This window comes from Vicia villosa, linkage group LG7 (assembly GCF_029867415.1).
Source record: "Vicia villosa cultivar HV-30 ecotype Madison, WI linkage group LG7, Vvil1.0, whole genome shotgun sequence".
Taxonomy (NCBI): domain Eukaryota; kingdom Viridiplantae; phylum Streptophyta; class Magnoliopsida; order Fabales; family Fabaceae; genus Vicia; species Vicia villosa.
In genome coordinates this window covers 59098314-59117072 of record NC_081186.1, presented here as the reverse complement: position 1 = coordinate 59117072, position 18759 = coordinate 59098314, and the positions used below count along the sequence as shown (strand labels likewise).

The 18759-nt window shown below is 34.3% G+C and overlaps 1 protein-coding gene and 1 pseudogene across 1 annotated transcript; one reads left to right on the top strand and one right to left on the bottom strand.

The window, feature by feature from the left end:
- Window positions 1-3209: 3209 nt before the first annotated feature.
- On the bottom strand, window positions 3210-4064 carry LOC131619149 (phosphoglycerate mutase-like protein 4; annotated as a pseudogene).
- A 2067-nt stretch (window positions 4065-6131) lies between these two features.
- On the top strand, window positions 6132-18156 carry LOC131620621 (uncharacterized). The gene is made up of 13 exons (XM_058891753.1): window positions 6132-6531; window positions 6624-6697; window positions 6807-6890; window positions 7027-7107; window positions 7518-7598; window positions 8212-8304; window positions 9788-9967; window positions 11874-11941; window positions 12041-12092; window positions 17241-17294; window positions 17385-17477; window positions 17569-17635; window positions 17762-18156. The coding sequence occupies exons 1-13, from the start codon at window positions 6390-6392 to the stop codon at window positions 17851-17853; spliced, it is 1161 nt and encodes a 386-aa protein (XP_058747736.1). The 5' UTR covers window positions 6132-6389; the 3' UTR covers window positions 17854-18156.
- The last annotated feature ends 603 nt before the right edge of the window (window positions 18157-18759 follow it).

Below are 18759 nucleotides of genomic sequence, written 5' to 3'. Positions count from 1 at the left end.
AGCGATTTTTAACGCATATTCGAGTTTTCTGATAACGGTTCGAATAAGATGAATTGATTCGGGCGTGTTCTGGTGTCCATAGTTAAAATTGTTTTAAAACTGTATTTTCAACAAAAAAATTAATTGGAGATCTATTAACTCCCCTCTAGATAAGTCACCTTCGTATAACACTTACAACACTTACCAATGTCCAGTCATTATAGCATCTATAACATCAATTCCAAAGAAGCAAGCTAGTATGTAAAAGTTCGCTGAGAGTACAACTCTTGCTAGTCAAGTGGGCCAAATTCACCAAATGATGAAAATTGTAGAAGCCTCTTGACGCGCCAATTCTTGAACCTGTCTAGGTTGTGAATGATGCATCTAAAGTTGCAAGTGTTTAGTATGGGAAGCCCATTTGTTTGAGGAATGTTCAGCAAACCTAGTTTTTGTTAATTATGTGGGTAATCAAAAGTACAAAAATCTTTACATCAACACATACAATCCTGGATGGCGTAATTATCCAAACTTTTATTGGATTAATACCCAAAATCAATTAAAGCCTCAATCACCATAGATTCTACCTAGTTTTTCTGCATTAAAGCATGTAGTGGCTACACAAAGAAACAACTAGTTGGAAAAAATTATCAAGTTTTTTATACAAGAAACAAAGAATCAGTTTCAAGCTCAAGGAGTCAACATAAAATTGTAGAATACCAGGTTGGGTAGATAACTTCTACACTCAATGGAAGAGCCATGGGATAACTCCCAATTTCTACGGAAACATTTGCATCTACTTCGGGAACCAAGAGCGTTGAAATTGTAAGTTCATTTCATTGAGGAGTGGAAAAGAATATGAAGTACCAAGTAAACAAAAACAAGACCGACAAAGGAATAATTTGAAGTCTTTTGAAGCGCCAAAATAGAAGCACTAAATTCACGCAACAGAGACTCCTTTGGTTGAAGCAAGAAAAGAGGGACTACAACCCATGAATCCCAATCCGAAGACTTTTGACACGACACCTATTAATGCAAAGGTGTCCCCTGACATGCTACATTATAATTTGTTGATCATTTTTAAATTTCAGGGGTGCAATTAGTATATATAATGGTCACATTTTTAAAACCAATAGTATTTACCTAGTATTTATATGAAATTTTATAAACGTCATAAAAACTAGTGGGAAACCCGTGCGTCCGCACGGGTTCTGGTTTGGACCGCGGATATGTCTCCAATTTGTCATGAGAATTCAAACAAATTAGAAAAAATAAAAAAATTATTGGAAAAAAGAAAGAAAATAGACAGCAAGATAATTGTATAAGTTTTTCAAAACTTTTATTGTTAAGAAAAATTATTATACACATAATTTGTAAAAAAACAATTGTGATCAGTAGTTTAATTTTTCCTGTATAAAATTATTTTGTACAACATAATTATCCTCAAATGTACATCAATAGTAATATGTATGAACGTTTTCTTGTCTACAACTAAGTAGTTTATCTAGATGTAACTGATTGTGTCCCGTCCCATTTTAAAAATAAAATAAAATAAAATTTATTAATAAGAAAATTTTAAATAAGTTATATTCTATACTTTTCACATATTCGATAAAATTTCTATTTTTTTTAATATTTGAATCAATAGTTTTATTGATCCCGTTTCATAAAATTTCTTGTTTTATAGAAGAGAAAAATTATTGAAATTTTATTAACTTTGACTTACTCTAACTATCAAAATTTATTATAAACGTGTAACTCAAGTATATTAAAATCTCACTCATTCTTTTTTTTTGCTAATTTACTTTCACCTTTCACCGTGCAATAAATAATTTTATGTACTACATACTACCTTCTTAGTTTGAAACGAATGAGTTCATGTCATTGCAATATATATAATTACTCTTGTGGAAAAATAGTTGACTGGTTGAATAAATCAATGTACATATGCAACCAATGTACATATTCAAAAATGGAAAGATGATAATGAGTATAGGACTACAAAAATATTATCTTGTTTTACAATCAAAACTAAACAGCCAGAATTTTGTTCTCGCTCGTATAATTTCAATTTCTAAAGGAGGCCATGCTAACATGATGCACAGAGATACTACCAATCCGACTAAAACAAAATCCTCATAATCTCCTTGGTCAATGAAGTAGTATAAATTACTCAATTCCGCATATCATAATCTTCATATAGATTTTTAAATAAAATATCTATCATTAGAATTGTAATGGCCTTAAGTACACACGGAATGTAAGATGTCTCTAATGATACCAATTAATCAATCTTCTTCCTAGAGTTGTGGTTGAAAATATTTCTTCATGGACTCCTTGTTGTGTTGAGGATTACAACTGTGAATAGGGTGAAAAAGAAAAAATGTTGGTTACATCTACTGCATAAGATAAATCAAGAATTACAAAATAGGAAATTTTCTACTGACAAAAGATCATTTCAAGTCAATTTTGTAACAATTTTTTTATCTAAATCCAAGAAGAGCATAATGTACAACATTTTCATTTTCTGAAGAAGAAGCTATGACAGTTGTAGGAATTGCTCGAATAGCAGCAACCAATGCGTCTCCTACACAGGAACTACACTGGAACTTTTTCAAGGGATCCTGAACGAAAATCAACATGTTTTACAAACTTCTTATTAGCTGTAAGCATCAGTTTGTCTGCATTGTCATAGTTTTGAAAAAAAAACATAACACTTATTAAGTTTAGAATTCATCAGTATATACATCGATCAATCATTCAATCATTAATGCCAAAACAAAATGTCTACATACAATTTATCAAGTTATCAAGCATAGACGATAATTAAAATCTACTTCACGTTCATAATAATACCAGGTTTTAGAACTCTATGTATGACCCCGTTAGCATGCAGCCAATTCATAGTTCGAGCGATATCAAGCGCACATTTTATAGCCATGTGAAGGTCTTGTGGTTTAGGATGGGTACCTGTAAAATATTTTCGCAGTGCCTGTCCTGGTAAAGGTTTTGTAACTATTACCATTAGAGGATGCTTGCATGCTCCAATAAACTACAAAATAACAATCAAAATCAAATTAGTGAGAAAGCCATCTCCAATAAACTATTATTTTCATCAAGTTCATAATCAAACTCATTGTCTATGTTATCAAAACCTATCTTGAGACACAAATGAATTATAAGGTCAATTGTCAACCTTAAACAAAGTAGTTATGTTTAGCCAAAATGATAATTCAAAGTTGTTTATCAATAGTACTTACCGAGATTTATCTATCTTCATTATTGGACATCAAAGCCTTGTAACTTATGGGATTAGTCTTGGCTATTTCAAGATGAGAAAGACTTTGAAGGTCTCCCTTGTGTCTTTCTTGTATGTCAAAATCCTTGACAACCTGAAATTCACATCAGTACATTCAGTCACCAGTATATAAAATAATTTTAGTTAATATATCAAACCTCTAGTACTCCACATTTAGAAGCAATGATATGTGCAATTTCAAAAGCTCGTTGCAAGTCAGAAGAATATATTGCAGAGATCTTTGGTCCTGTAGATAGTTTATCAGCCACCTTTATTGTAAAATTTACAGAAATTTGGGTCGTGAAGTAGTTAAATAAATATAAGTAGCCAATTTGGTTTATACATAAAATTACGAGAGATTTCAACAAAAAGAACTTACTACACGTGCTTGATCTCTTCCTACTTCATTCAATTCAACATCTAAGTGTCCCTGTTAAATTTACATATATAGTTGTATTATATATGAATTGAACATTGGAAAATCAAAGCAAATTTTCATCATGATATCAGTTATCACTCATACCTGAACTTTTCTTTCAGCATTCCAAATTGTTTGACCATGACAAACCACAACAATCTTCAGCATAATCTGGATGAAGATGGTTATAACAAACATTCTTTAACCACAATGCTTGTAACGCAGCAACCACAATGCTTGTAACGCAACAACTACATTGACACCAATCTCAATTGTAACAGCGTGACCATAATGTACGCAATAACAATGGTAATGCCGCAACCGCAAAGCTTATAACACTGCAATTGCAATGACAACCATCACAATATTCATTTATATTAGTTCTTAACTTTTAGCTTAATTGAGGAATACTATACCAGTAGCATCATGTAAAGAGAGTCAAACTGAAAATGTATTAGTAATCTTTAATATATTTGAGTCAACCAACAAATTTTGGAATCACTCAAAAATTTCCCCATAAAGTAAAAGAAAACAACTAAAAGGCTTGATGAGTAACAATCTCTAATATACTTGCTAAAAACTCTCTATTTGAAGTGGAACAATCATGATACGATGGAAGGAATGAAAACTTGCCAGACACATCAGTAGAGAAAGAAGTAACAACAACAACAATAGCCACAAAAGGTCTCTGACTTGCTCCAAAAAAAACTCATTGCAGAAAACTTCAACCCTTACTAATATCAAAACTATTAACAAACACAGTGAGAAGAAGATTGTCGAAGAACTAACCTTGAGTGTTGCAGAAACCTTCAACCATTAATAATGTCACAACTATCAACAAACAAAAATCGCAATGTTATCTACACATAATGAAATTGGTAACACTCAGATTGAAAATCAAGTGAAAAACCGAAAAAGTAATTGCAAAGTTGAATGCTTTAGGTTAAATAAAAATAACCCAATACAAGCTCGAATCTATGGTATGAAGTGCAAGTCCGTGAACAGTCGAGCATCAGGCGAAACACTTTTATTAAATCTCTTTGTGATTGTAATTGAATTTCATAACAAAAAACCTTAAGAAAATTCTAGTCAAAATTGACTGCACAATAAGTGTTCGATAAATTGCTTCACTTAGTTTTGTTTAAATCATTTCATTGGAAATTGATTACTTGTGTGTTTTAATTCAAACAGATTGTGGCGATTGTAGAAACATATTGATTCATTAACTTCTCATTATCATTGCGCATTTTAGAGATTTTTAACGCATATTTGAGTTTTCTGATAACGGTTCGGATTAGACGAATTGATTCGAGCGTGTTCTGCTGTCCATAGTTAAAAACATTTTAAAACTATATTTTCAACAAAAAAATTAATTGGAGATCTATTCACCCCCTCTAGATAAGTCACTTTCGTCTAACACTTACAACACTTATCCATGTCCAGTCATTACAACATCTACAACATCAATTCCAAAGAAGCCAGCTAGTATGTAAAAGTTCATTGAGAGTACAACTCTTGCTGGTCAAGTGGGCCAAATTCACCAAATGATGAAAATTATTGAAGCCTCTTGACGCGACAATTCTTGAACCTGTATAGGTTTTGACTGATGCATCTAAAGTTGCATGTGTTTAGTATCGGGAGCCCATTTGTTTGAGGAATGTTCAGCAAATTTATTTTTTGTTAATTATGTGGGTAATCAAAAGTACAAATTTTTTTACAGCAACACATACAATCCTGGATGGCGTAATCATCCAAACTTTTCTTGGAGTAATACCCAAAATCAATTAAAGCCTCAATCACCACAAATTCCACCTAGTTTTTCTGCACTATAGCATGTAGTGGCTACACAAAGAAACAACTAGTTGGAAGAAATTATCAAGTTTTTTATACAAGAAACAAAAAATCAGTTTCAAGTTCAAGGAGTCAACATAAAATTGTAGAATATTAAGTTGGGTAGATAACTTCTACACTCAATGCAAGAGCCATGGGATAACTCCTAATTTTACGGAAACATTTGCATCTACTTCAGGAACCAAGAGCATTGAAACTTGTAAGTTCATTTCACTGAGGAGTGGAAAAAAGAATATGAAGTACCAAGTAAACAAAAACAAGACCAACAAAGAAATAATTTGAAATCTTTTGAAGCGTCAAAATAGAAGCACTAAATTCCTGCAACAGAGTCCTTTAGTTGAATCAAGAAAAGAGGGACTACAACCCATGCATCCCAATCTAAAGACTTTTAACACGACACCTATTAATGCAGAGGTGTCCCCTGAGATGGTATATTATAATTTGTTGATATTTTTAAATTTTAGGGGTGCAATTAGTTTATATAATGATCAGATTTTTAAAACCAATAGTATTTATATGAAATTTTATAAACCTCATAAAAATTTCTTGTTGCACCCTTCACTTCTATGGCCAATGGATTTTTACTAGTTAAACTTAAAAAAAAAAAAAAAAAAAAAATTTAGATGAAACCATTCCCAACGCGGAACGCCCCGTTACAGTTCGACGAGCAGAGCGAAAACCAATTTCGATTGAACGGGGTGTTTTTTCAATTCCAACAACACTATCATCAATAATCATCAAATCGAATTCAAATCATAATCAACAAAATTAGGTTTGGATCTTTGATTCGGATCTTCATTTCTGAATTCTGAATTCTGAATCTACAAAAACAATAATCATTCAAGCATGGATAGCATAATGAGCAAGCTTCGGAATCTCGATGCGTATCCTAAAATCAACGAAGATTTCTATTCTCGCACGCTTTCCGGCGGTGTTATCACTCTCGCTTCCTCCATTGTCATGTTCTTGCTTTTCTTCTCCGAGCTTCGTAACTCCTGTTTCCTTTATCTTTTTTTTTTTTTCATTTGTTGTTTCTGTAAAAGTTGAATTGAATCCGTATTTTTTTTTTTACTGTTTTAGGGTTGTATCTTCATGCCGCAACTGAAACTAAGCTTGTTGTAGATACTTCTAGAGGAGAAACGCTGCGTATTAATGTAATGTTTAGTTTAATTGAATTAATGTTGAATTTGTGATGTAATGATATTTGGATTGTTTGTTTCGCGAAGTGATTAATTTTTTGTTGTTTTGATGGTGAAAGTGCAGTTTGATGTTACATTTCCCGCACTAGCGTGTTCTGTAGTTAGTATCGATGCCATGGACATAAGTGGAGAGCAGCATCTGGATGTTGTATGTATCATTCGGAAAACTTGCTGGTTTAATTTTGTTTTGTTTCAGTTTCCTGCTTGAACACTTATATGTAATGTAGTTTGATTCATCGGAACGATTTGTAATGTGTTATTTATCTTTTGATGCACGAGTTCAGAGACATGATATAATCAAGAAAAGAATAGATTCTCATGGCAATGTGATAGAGACAAGGCAAGATGGAATTGGTTCACCCACGGTAAATTTTATGGTTATTTGTCTTTATTTTGATGACAAATGTATTATGTAATTCATATTTTTTTTAAATCAGCCAGTTGATTTCCACTGTTATTAGATTTGCTTTCTTTTCATTTTTAGTTTATATATCTCGCATTGTAAACTGTTTATTAAGTTTTTCACAAGCTTGACTAGCTGAAATCATTGACAAGATGTATTCTCTTTTGGAAGTGAAACTTTATGAATGGTCACATGTGTCATTCACTTTAAGATGCAGTTCTATTAAGTTTTGCCCTTAACATTTTACTAGTTGCATTTTATCCATAATTTCTTTATATCTCCCTTGCTCATACTTATTTGTGGGGCAATTTCATTATATCATAACTTATTTGTGTGGTAGTTTCATTATATCATAACTGTTTCTCTGCCCAGATTGACAAGCCCTTGCAAAGACATGGAGGCAGGCTTGAGCACAATGAGACTTATTGTGGATCCTGTTATGGTGCTGAGACGGTAAGCCTGGTTTAAAGTAATGCTTTATAAGGATAAGGATGTTATATACTTATATTTTAATTCCTTGTTTATGTATTGATTTCTGGATAGAAGAGAGTGAAGTTTGTTCTTTACTTTGTTGCATAACTAATAGGAATTCTGGTATACTATCCACTCCTGAAAATTTATGAAAACTTATTTATTTGTTCTTGATAAACAACTTTTAACAAGGCTGGATTAGTAATCATGTCCCTGCAACTTTCTTTCTTCTAGGTAATAGTATAATATTACTCGGTACTTAAATATAAGCAAAAATGCACATGCATTTGGTCCAAATGTGGATAAAATACATTTACTTTTTTGCTTATATTTAAGTCCATATGGGGTAGTATACATTCATGAAATGTTCATAAAAAACTGACGGTCAAACCTGTTATGAGATATTTAGCGGTAAATAGTCTAGTTTTGATTTAATACATGATAGGATTTTATGGCACCTGCTAATCCATGTAGCTGATTCCATCTAATGGGAAAAAACTTAACTGTTATTGCCGTTATATTCATGAAATATTCCTATTTCCTAGCACGACATATTTGATGCCTACTTGAATTTTGCACATATTTGTGCTTGCAGTCTGATGAGGAATGTTGTAATTCCTGCGAGGAAGTTCGTGAAGCATATCGAAAGAAAGGTTGGGGACTCTCAAACCCTGATGAAATTGACCAGGTTTGTCCCTATGACATTTTGACTTTCAACTTAATAGTATTCGTAAACGCATCAAACACATAGTTGACAAATATACTCTGGGTGGAAGGAAACTTCTTCATACTTTAATATTTATGCTGAAAGAGTTACAAAGTTCATAGCTTATAAGTACCCAACACTTGGAGAACCCTCCCTTAGAAGCTAGCAATCAAGGGGCAGAAAACAAATTACGTAATACTCCACCCAACATCCCATACCACCATGTGGGACTTGGACTCCCCATAATACCCAAGTCTCTATCAGCAGGTCTCAGACTCGCTGCCTGTATTATATTACATAACCAATTATTTATGTTCAAAATGTTTAACTATATTTGAGATCCTGATGACATTGTGCATATTTATACTAATCTTGATGTTCATAGTCTATAAGTACCCAAGCACTTGGAGAACCCTCCCTTAAAAGCTAGCAATCTATGAAGCCTAGATACTTGATACGATACCAACACGATACTGATACGGAGATACAGGACAATTTTAAAATTCAAGATACAATTCAGCCAAGATATTTTAATAAAAATAAAATAAAAATGTATAAATGCACAATATAGAAACATAACTAATAAAGATCCACTTACTAGAAATGATCAAAATAAGTGACAATTACATCCTTTCCGTACCAAACAAAAATATCATTAGTACTATCCTAAAAGAACTTATTAATAATATTTTAAAAAGAACATCATTGTCTAATATTTTACACTTCACAGTTAACTCTAATCGCGTTGGTGTCCTCTCTCATATTCCCTTCATCGAAGAGACAATAAAGCTTTCTATTCTGTTCTGACTCTACATCTCTTGACACCTGAGATACCCAACATCTCATACTGCATCGTGCGGGACTTGAACTCCCCATTATACCCAAGTCACTATCAGTCAGAGTCCCTGATTTATATTACATAACAAATTATTTATATTCAAAATATTTAATTATATTTGAGATCCATTTGATCACATAGTGCATATTTTACTAATCTTGAATTTCAATTGAAATAGTTTTTCTGCCACTGCAATGCAGAAAATATGGTCTGTGTATTAGTTTGTTTTACTATGTTTTCCCGTAAAAGAAACTAATTTTCCTGATAAATCTTGTTTCCTTTGTCGTATCATTTTTATTATTAAATATCAAATGAACCGTTGTCCGTAAACAATCATTATTTTGTAATGCAGTATTACTTGTTGATGAATAACCAATTATGGTTTGTCCTTTTACAGAGTTAATCTTACAGCTTGTTCACATTGCTTGTTAATTATGTTTTCAAAGGATGGTGATTTTTTTTTTGTCACTTCACCTTCAATTTATATATGCATGAATATGTCTCCTAAATAATTTGTTCGTTAAATATAATTGGCTATGCATGATGCTTTGTTTCCCTATCTATTCTGCTGCCCAAGTCAAAGTATTAATCTGATGTCTATTATGGTGTATGCTATGCATCACTTAGTGCAAAAGAGAAGGATTCTTAGAAAGAATCAAGGAAGAAGATGGTGAAGGATGCAATATGTATGGCTTCTTGGAAGTAAACAAGGTGGCAGGGAATTTCCATTTTGCTCCTGGGAAAAGCTTTCAGCAATCTGGCGTACATGTACATGACATACTGGCTTTTCAAAAGGAGTCATTTAATGTAAGACATGATATGATTTTTCTTCACATTGGTGACTTTTTATTGCTATTTTACTGCATATATTTTTAGCTTGATGTCCACATGACGAAGTGCAGTGAGTAAACTTAATAGGGTTGGAGGGTAAGAAAGGAGGAGAGGTGGTTTTTTTTTTGGGGGGGGGGGGGGGGGGGGGGAGCTTGAGGGGTATGCATTATGATTAGTGGGAATTCAATTCAGGGGGTGAGTATTCGGGTGATTCCCATCTTAGAAGGGATTCCCTTACTTTGACAGTATCATATACTTTCTTCCTTTTGCGAGGAGATTCATCTCCATCCATATTCATTTACTTTACTGTTTTATACTTTTATTCATAAAATATAGAGGATTCATCTTCTGAGTTGAGTTTTTCATTAATTCCATTTCCAACAGTATCAATTTATCATATTATTTGTTTCTATTAAACTGGTATCGAAGCATAAATCCTTGGAGCTACTGGTATTATTAAAAGAATGGAGCTATGATGAGGGAGATGGTAGTAGGATAGAGACACATGGAAGCTTTGATAAGAAGTATGGAGAAGGCAGCAGGGAAAGGAAAACGATACTGTAGAATCAAGGAAACACGGGTAGAGATGAGAAGGAGAGGAGCAAGGTGGTAGCAAATCTGACTTTGAAAAGTAAACGAGTTGAAGAACAAAGAACTTATGTTGGAAGCAACTAAAGTAAAGGAGATCCAGAGAGGCGAGGGAGTTCAAAACTCGCCGCAGATGGAAGACCCACTGCTACCACCAAAATTGTCGGATGCCAGCTTGAATGTGGATGTGAAGAAAATGTTGATGATCAAAACTAGAATCAGATCCAACCTCATCCACTTTGGAGAAGGAAGGGCATGTGACGATGAAGCTATTTTCATTGGTAAAGAAATCTGACGTTACTCCAATGACAATGCAAACAGAGGAGAAAGTCCTCATGGGATGCATTGTGGACAAGCAAGAAGGAAAAGAGGTTTCAATTGTCGTGCAGGTTTGGATCTCAACATTGTTCAACCAACAAACCTTTCCAGAAGCATTCAATTTGAGGTCACTGAGGGAGTGGGATGGGTCTTCAACAGCGACAGACCTTTGGGTCTGTGAAGTTCCAGTCCAAATACCTCCAGTAGAGCCACCAGAGTGGGACGGTTCTTCAACAGCAACAGAGCTTTGGGTCGGTGAAGTTCCAGTCTAAATACCTCTAGTATAGCCACCAGACAGAGTTGCAGTTTCGACGCCACTGGTTGTACCGCCTAGCTCGAGTACTCCAGTTGTGTGGTACATGTTGTCGGTTGGACTCAAACTGATTTGTCGGCCAACATATATAAAAGCTGTTGTGCATTCCTTTCATCTCGAGGGCAAGTTGAATTTCATTGGAGGTGGTATTGATAAGAATGTCAGAAATGTAGTGAGTATAAGTATAGAATGAATAGTTAGGAGCGAGAGGGGAAGTTATAACAAAACAGACAGGCGACACTTTCGGGTTGAAAAGCCGGATAATAGGCGAGGCGATTCGAAGGAATTGAGGTGGGAGTGTGAGAGGTATAGTAAGCGTGAAGTTGGAATTGAGAGAATGTGTTTTAGGTGGTTCCCATCTTTTAGAGGGTGCTTTCACACTGGAGAGAGTGTCATTTACTATCTTCTTTTTACAAGGAGATTCTTCTTCATCCATTGTTATATACTTTGCTGTTTTATTCATTTTGTATTAAGGATTAATCCCTAGTTTGTCATTTATTACATTTCCATCAGTTTCATTTATCATTATGTTTGTTTTGATTTTCGCTAATGATAGTGTATGTGAAACATAAAAACAATGAAAATAGTTGGTTTTGCCAATAAAATATCTTCCATCACTCATCATATTTCAAGACTCTAACTTGTCTACAACATCTAATACAGTTAACTCACCACATCAACAGAATAGCCTTTGGAGACTATTTTCCCGGTGTTGTAAACCCTCTTGACCGGTGAGCTCTTTATGTTCTAATGGTTGCTAATCAAATTAACTATTTATCAACCTTGACTATTGTATTCAAGATAAATTCTAATGCTTACTTGATTATCAGTGTGCATTGGACGCAAAAAACACCAAGTGGGATGTACCAGTATTTTATTAAGGTTAGTATTCTAGATCTGTGTGTACTGCATACTAGTTTTATTCTGCAGAGGTAATTTTCAAATTTTAATATTGGGTTAATCAAGGTTAGTTTACTTGATGGTTCATGTCTGCCTATCTTTATTTCCACAGTCCAATTCATAAAAAAGTTGCTGTAAACTGTAACTTTATTATCTCTTCTGTTAGTCTTGGTCGATGGTTTTGATTTTGAATTCACGAGCTATTTGAATAAAATGTCAAAATTACAATCGTGAAAATGAGTTTTGATCCCGTGATATATTGGAGTATATCTAGGTTGACACTTGACTAGGTATTATGGATGAAACTTTTTCAACATTTACGTGCAATGTGTTGGAGATATGACAGATGTTCGTGTTTAGTCAGAATCAGATCTACATATATGTAATTTCCAACTGCCACATTTCATTGCAATTGGACATATCACGTGTTCGAATTTTATTTCATTCACAAAATTCTCTTGCTATATATCCTTTAAGGGGGGTGCAAAAAGGTATGACTGTTCAATATAATCCATGAACCGAAATGCTGGCCCGACCCAACCCGGCATTAAACTAACCAATCCTATTTTGACAATTCACAATTCAAACCTATATTTCACAGTTTTCTAACCAGAATCAAACTGCAAATAACCGAACTTTACAAACTAAACTGCCCAAACTTTGTTATTCATGCAAACTGACAACTCTCAGTTTCAGTCACTTATTCCTTACCAACCAAAATTCAGTTCATTACCCAAAATGAAAAAACCCTCACGATTCATAAACTGAATACTCAGAGTTACATAAGAAAGATATTTTGTGTGACAAGGAAATAGATATGGGTGAGTTGACTCATAGAAAAATAAATTATTGGGATTTTTAGAATGTTCAAATGAAATTTAAAATTCTAGGCTTTGCTTACTAAATCAATTCATACACTACCTGGCAGATAGTGATCTCATAAAATAAACTTGTTACATTGAGATTAGTTCTAGTGAAAGATAGACGAGTACACAATGAGATTAGTTCTCATCAGATTGAATTTTTTATTTTTTGTATTTTTGGTATGATCATTTTTCTCTTCTCTTCTCCCTCATTGCCCCGTTCCAACACTTGGTCATGGTTTGTGATGGTGTTGGTGTGTTTCCAACACTTGGTCATGGTTTGTGATGGTGTTGGTGTGTTTCCAACAGTTGGTCATGGTTTGTGATGGTGTTGGTGTGTTTCCTCGAGTTATCCAACCCAAAGAGGTAATCAGGTACCTTTAAAAAACCATAGAAGAGGCTTTGAGGCGGCCTTGCTCGACCTCGGAAACACAATGTAGGGGAAGTACACCAGAGCAGAGTGGGAAGGGAGGGAAGGATATAGAAGGCTGAGGGACTGGGAGGGGAAGAAAGGGTGCTGCCGTGCCGTTGGGGAAGGGAAAGTGATGAGAACAATCACAATAGTGTGTTTCCGTTTATACCCTTTGTGTGTATGGTGCATATACCTGTAATTTGGGTACATATAAAAACACCTTTCCTCTAATAACAATAGTTGCCATCATCCAATTTGCAGAGAATAAACTTAAGCTTATGTGTGACATGAATTTTTTATTTTGCTAAATAGTTTATGTCTATTAACTAGCATTTATTTATGACCAATTATGGGCTATTTAAATGCTTGCTAAGAGTAACCAAAATAACCACAAAACTAAACCAAGCACTTGGGCTCGAGTGGTAAACGAGCTCCTGCTAAGGAACGAAGGTTCGGGGAATACCAAGTTTGATTCCTTCCTGGTGGGAACAATACTTGGCCAGTGTCATGACCTCTCGGCACGAGCTCTGGATTACTAGGGCCCCATTCCCCTGGAAACCAGAGTGCGAAAGCAGAAAATAAAAAATAAAAATAAATAACCACAAATCTTAATCACCACCTAATCAAGTAACTAATACCTCTTAGCCACTCTAATTATTCTTTATTCTATATCCAAACAATATACCCCCTCCCCCTAAAAAACAACCTTGTCCTCAAGGTTGCAATTCTACTAAACAGTTCTTCGGATTGAATAGTTGTTGAAAATGAGAACCATCTTTGAAGTGGACAACAACTGATTGAGGCCCACATCAAATTAAAATGCAAGTTTTATTCTTTGATTGGATTCTATGTTGTCAATCGCGTCCACTTCAACACGTTTAGCCGGCGACGCATGTTCAACAGATGCGGCGATTGTGGCCACAGATCCCGTGGAAATCACACCCTGTTCGCGTCAACAATTAGGGTTTGCAGATGTAATTGTTATGTTTCAGTTTTAAAGGGTATAAAAATCACACCCTGTTTCAAGTAACCTTTTCTTCATGTCTTCTACAGGTATAAAAATGAGGTAGCTGGGACCCCTACCTCAAGTTTTTACCTGAAGAGCTATTCTACCACTTCCGACTCTACTAGCCACAATCTTTGAAAATGACCAATCATTCATCAACCGTCTAGTCACTTTCATTTCACCAAGAATTGGATCGCTGCCCAGTACCAATACACTGGTTTGCCATCAACCAATGATTCTTGATCTCCAAAATGTCAATTTTAGCTATGTCTTCTTGCTCCAAAAAATCCAATATTCTTTTTTCATCTTGCCTCTGTTTATCCATCCATTGATCCTTTGCTGTCTTGGCTTCTACAGTTCCTTCCACATCAGATCGATGATCTCCGCCCCCTTCCGTGATTGATTTCTTGTTCAGAGTCTTTCTCATCCACCCTAGGCTTGTTCTTTGCTTTCAATTCCAGCAGGTCAGAGCAATTATTAGGATCCTGTTAGAAAAAGTTCTCAAAACTGGAAAAAAATCTAGTAATCAAAAGAATGAAGATTGCAAAAGAGAAACCTGATAATTGCTCTGACCTGCAAATCAAAACAATAGAATCTAGTAATCAAAAGAATGAAGATTGCAAAAGAGAAACCTGATAATTGCTCTGACCTCCATCCATTATTTGCAAATCCAAATAATAGAATCCCATTATTTACCACTCCATTCCATTCCATCCTATACCACCAATCCAAACATAGTCTAAGCGTCACCGTCTCCATGTGTTTCAAACGTGTTAATTTAAGGTTCTTTTTTGTCATCTTTGTTTTAAGGGAAATAGGTCACAAACCTGACCCAAGAACCACAACTCCGCACAAAATGAACAGAGACAGTGACACACACGATTCTATCGTTTTTACGACTTTGTATGGCGATCCCAGTCGCTCCGACCAAATTTGCTATCCTTCCCATACGCGAACTCGGACAGCCCATTAAGGTTGCAGAATTGCACAATCTCACGAGTTAGATCGTGATTTTGACTACCATGGCTATTTAAAGACATGCTAAGAATAATCAAAATAACAACATAACTTAAACAACCACTGTAACAAAACTATATTCAGCTAGCTCACTTCTCTAACAACTCTTGTCTTAACTACTTTAATTATCCTTTATTTTTTATTCTAACACCTTAGCATTAGCATTGCTTTTTCCTCAAATGTAACGGCAGTACTAATGGCCAGTGAGTTTCAAGGACCGCCGGCCCATAGAAACTGCCAGCTTTTGTAGAAAATACAGCAATTGAAATTCTGTAAGATGATGGTGACTGGTGAGAAATAACAATCATCACCATCAAACAAAACAAATATCATTGTGAGTTTTCAATTGTTCTTTGACTCTTCATATGATTTTAGTTTTACACTTCATGTGACTACTTAAAGGCATCAGTATTATTATGCCTGCTCCACTTACAATCATGCACTGTTTTCCTCACTCCTTTGCATCCAAGTATCACCGCTCCTTCAGTGTAGTTTATTTGCTTTTCCGTGTTTTTTTCCTGCTGTAAATTCCAACCAAGCGCTGTAGGATGTTAGCTATATTTGTCCGCTCTTATAAAACAATTTTGGAGTGGCTCTGGCTCCTGTAAACTTGACTGTGGATACGCCCGGTTTAAGTTGTCTGTTTACTTGCTGCATGCTTTGTTTTATTTCATTATAAATACCCTATTGGTCTATTAACATTGAACAACAACGCTTTAATTGCTTTACTTGTTTTATATTCTATCAAATTATATTCTATATCCTTTTTTTTTGCTATGTCCCAAGCTGTGTGTTTTTAACAGCTTTTGTTCTTTATAATCAATACAACTGAATTATTGATTTTTTGCCAAAGGAATCTCCTGTGAGAAATTACAATATTTTCTTTATACTTTCACACTATTAATGGCAACATTGGGGATATCATGAATTTTATAATACCTACCAATTAGATTTTATTAATAATTCTTATCTTCACTAAGCCAAGCACCTTTTGGGACATATCTCCAGGCATTAAAAAACCTCAGCTCCGATAGGCCACCTTTTGCGTTTGACTATTTCGCTGCATGAGAAAGATGTTATTAACATGGTTGTCTAGACATATACTACTACCTCTGTTCCAAATTATAAGACGTTTTGGGCAGTTTACAAGAATTAAGAAATGCAACTATTACGTTATGGGAAAGTGAAATGATGTATAACTTTACAAAAATGCCCTTTAATAATTATATTGGAAAGCGGAATTAAAAGAGTATGAAAAAAGAAGAGTAATAAATGGTAGAGGGTATATTAGGAAAAATTATATTAATGTTACATTGAAATTGTAAAATGATTTAAAATAGAGAGTAACAAATTTTTTCTCCAAAGCGTCTTATAATTTGAGATGGAGGGAGTATCATGTAAAAATACTTTAAATATATACTATTATTTTTTCACTTTAGTAGAATCTTACGATTTTTGTTGCGATCTTATGTTTTACAATATTCTTACCCCCTCTCGATCTTACAAACATAATTGAGTAGCATCTTCCGATCTTTACTGCGATTTTATATTTTACAATCTTGTATTCTCTCCCGATTTTAGGTAAGATCTCGATCTTGACAACCTTTATACCTGCTATTCAATTCAGTTTTCTCAGGCTAATTTTGTTGTCTGTGTAGATTGTAGATTGTAAGCCTTTAGAATTGGCACTTTCCTGTGTAATATGTGTAAGCCTTTAGAATTGGCACTTTCCGGTGCAATATGTGTAAACCTTTAGAATTGGCACTTTCCTGTGCAATATGTGTAAAACTATTATATTCAAAATGTACCACTCATTTCATGCTGTTTTTCAGGTTGTGCCAACTATGTATACTGACGTCAATGGGAACACTATCCAGTCAAACCAGGTTATTGATCTTATAGATGTTACATTTTAACATTTCTCTTGTATTCTTTTTACAATTACAACCTTTTTAAAAGTGAAATTGTTTTTGCAGTTTTCTGTGACTGAACACTTCAGGACAGGAGATGTAGGCCATCTGCAATCCCTCCCTGGAGTTTTTTTCTTCTATGACCTTTCCCCAATTAAGGTAGTTTTTTTGTTTTTCAAAATTATCAGTTTCTCTTTTTTCTCCTTCATGCTTTGATCTTTTGATTATATACTGGACTTGCATTTTGCAGGTTACTTTTACTGAACAACATGTATCATTCTTACATTTTCTTACCAATGTGTGCGCCATAGTTGGAGGTATATATGGATCCTCCCCTATTCGCCTTCAATATTGCATAATTGGCTTGTACAAGGTTATGGGACTTGTATAATTTGATTTGCATGAATCATGGCATAACGATGCTAGCTGTTTGTGGCATGCAGGTGTTTACACTGTTTCTGGAATACTAGATTCATTTATCTATCATGGCCAAAAGGCTATCAAGAAGAAGATGGAACTTGGTAAATTTAACTGAAAGTTCTTCTCAGCACATACCTTGGTTGTTGGAGTACTTCCCAGTGAATGGCTCTCGAGAGACAATCTATTCAATGAGAAGATCAAATAGTGAATGAAATCCCCAGTGCGGTTCCCTGCGATCTATCAGTTTCAACATAAGGATTTTGTCCTAAAATCTGTCATCAATGAATGTTGAAATGCTTGATCATATCTTGTACAACAATGCCATGATTCCTATCTTTTCTGAAACAGCTGTAATGATGTAATTCATGTAAATGTTACATGCTTTTTTGGAGAGTAAAGGGGCTTTCATTTACGGACATGTACTTGCATAACTCTTACCGAAGCATCAATAGGAAATGTTATTGGAAAATTTAAATCTAAAATGATAATCCAAAAACGGATATAACTTTGTAGCTACTATTTATATTTTGTTTTGATGTGATGAAGCTGTATCTTTGCGTCTGTGGTTTTACTCTTCCAAAACATCGTTATTATTTACTTGGATTCTAGAGTAGAATTTGAAACAATAAGAAGTATAAATCAACGTTGAATTTTATTCTATATAATGTACAGAGTGATCTAAATTTGTTACTAGATGACATCTAGAAAGAAAAAAAAGATGAATTGAGAGAAGAAAACTTCAATCTTAAATGACACTAAATATATATATTTTGGACATTATGTTATCTACCTTATGGATTGAGGTATTGGTCGAGGGTGAACACATTATAAACTCGGTTTTGTTATTCTTATATCTTGGAGATTCATTTTGGGATACATTTAATACATACAAAACAGGTGTTGCAAGTGAACGCATCTTTGAAATTACCACTAGATGTCATTGGTGATGTATTTAATCTATTGAGCTAGTTTATTTTACTCAGCGACAATTCTAGAGATTTATTTTTGGATGCAAATCTCC

What these genes read in the sequence shown, in the direction of transcription:
- LOC131620621 (XM_058891753.1), top strand. Translation starts at nt 6,390, where the DNA reads ATGGATAGCATAATGAGCAAGCTTCGGAATCTCGATGCGTATCCTAAA. An exon ending in CCTGTTATGGTGCTGAGACG is followed by an intron (nt 7,599 to 8,211) that starts GTAAGCCTGGTT and finishes TTGTGCTTGCAG; the next exon opens with TCTGATGAGGAATGTTGTAA. An exon ending in TTCAAAAGGAGTCATTTAAT is followed by an intron (nt 9,968 to 11,873) that starts GTAAGACATGAT and finishes CATCTAATACAG; the next exon opens with TTAACTCACCACATCAACAG.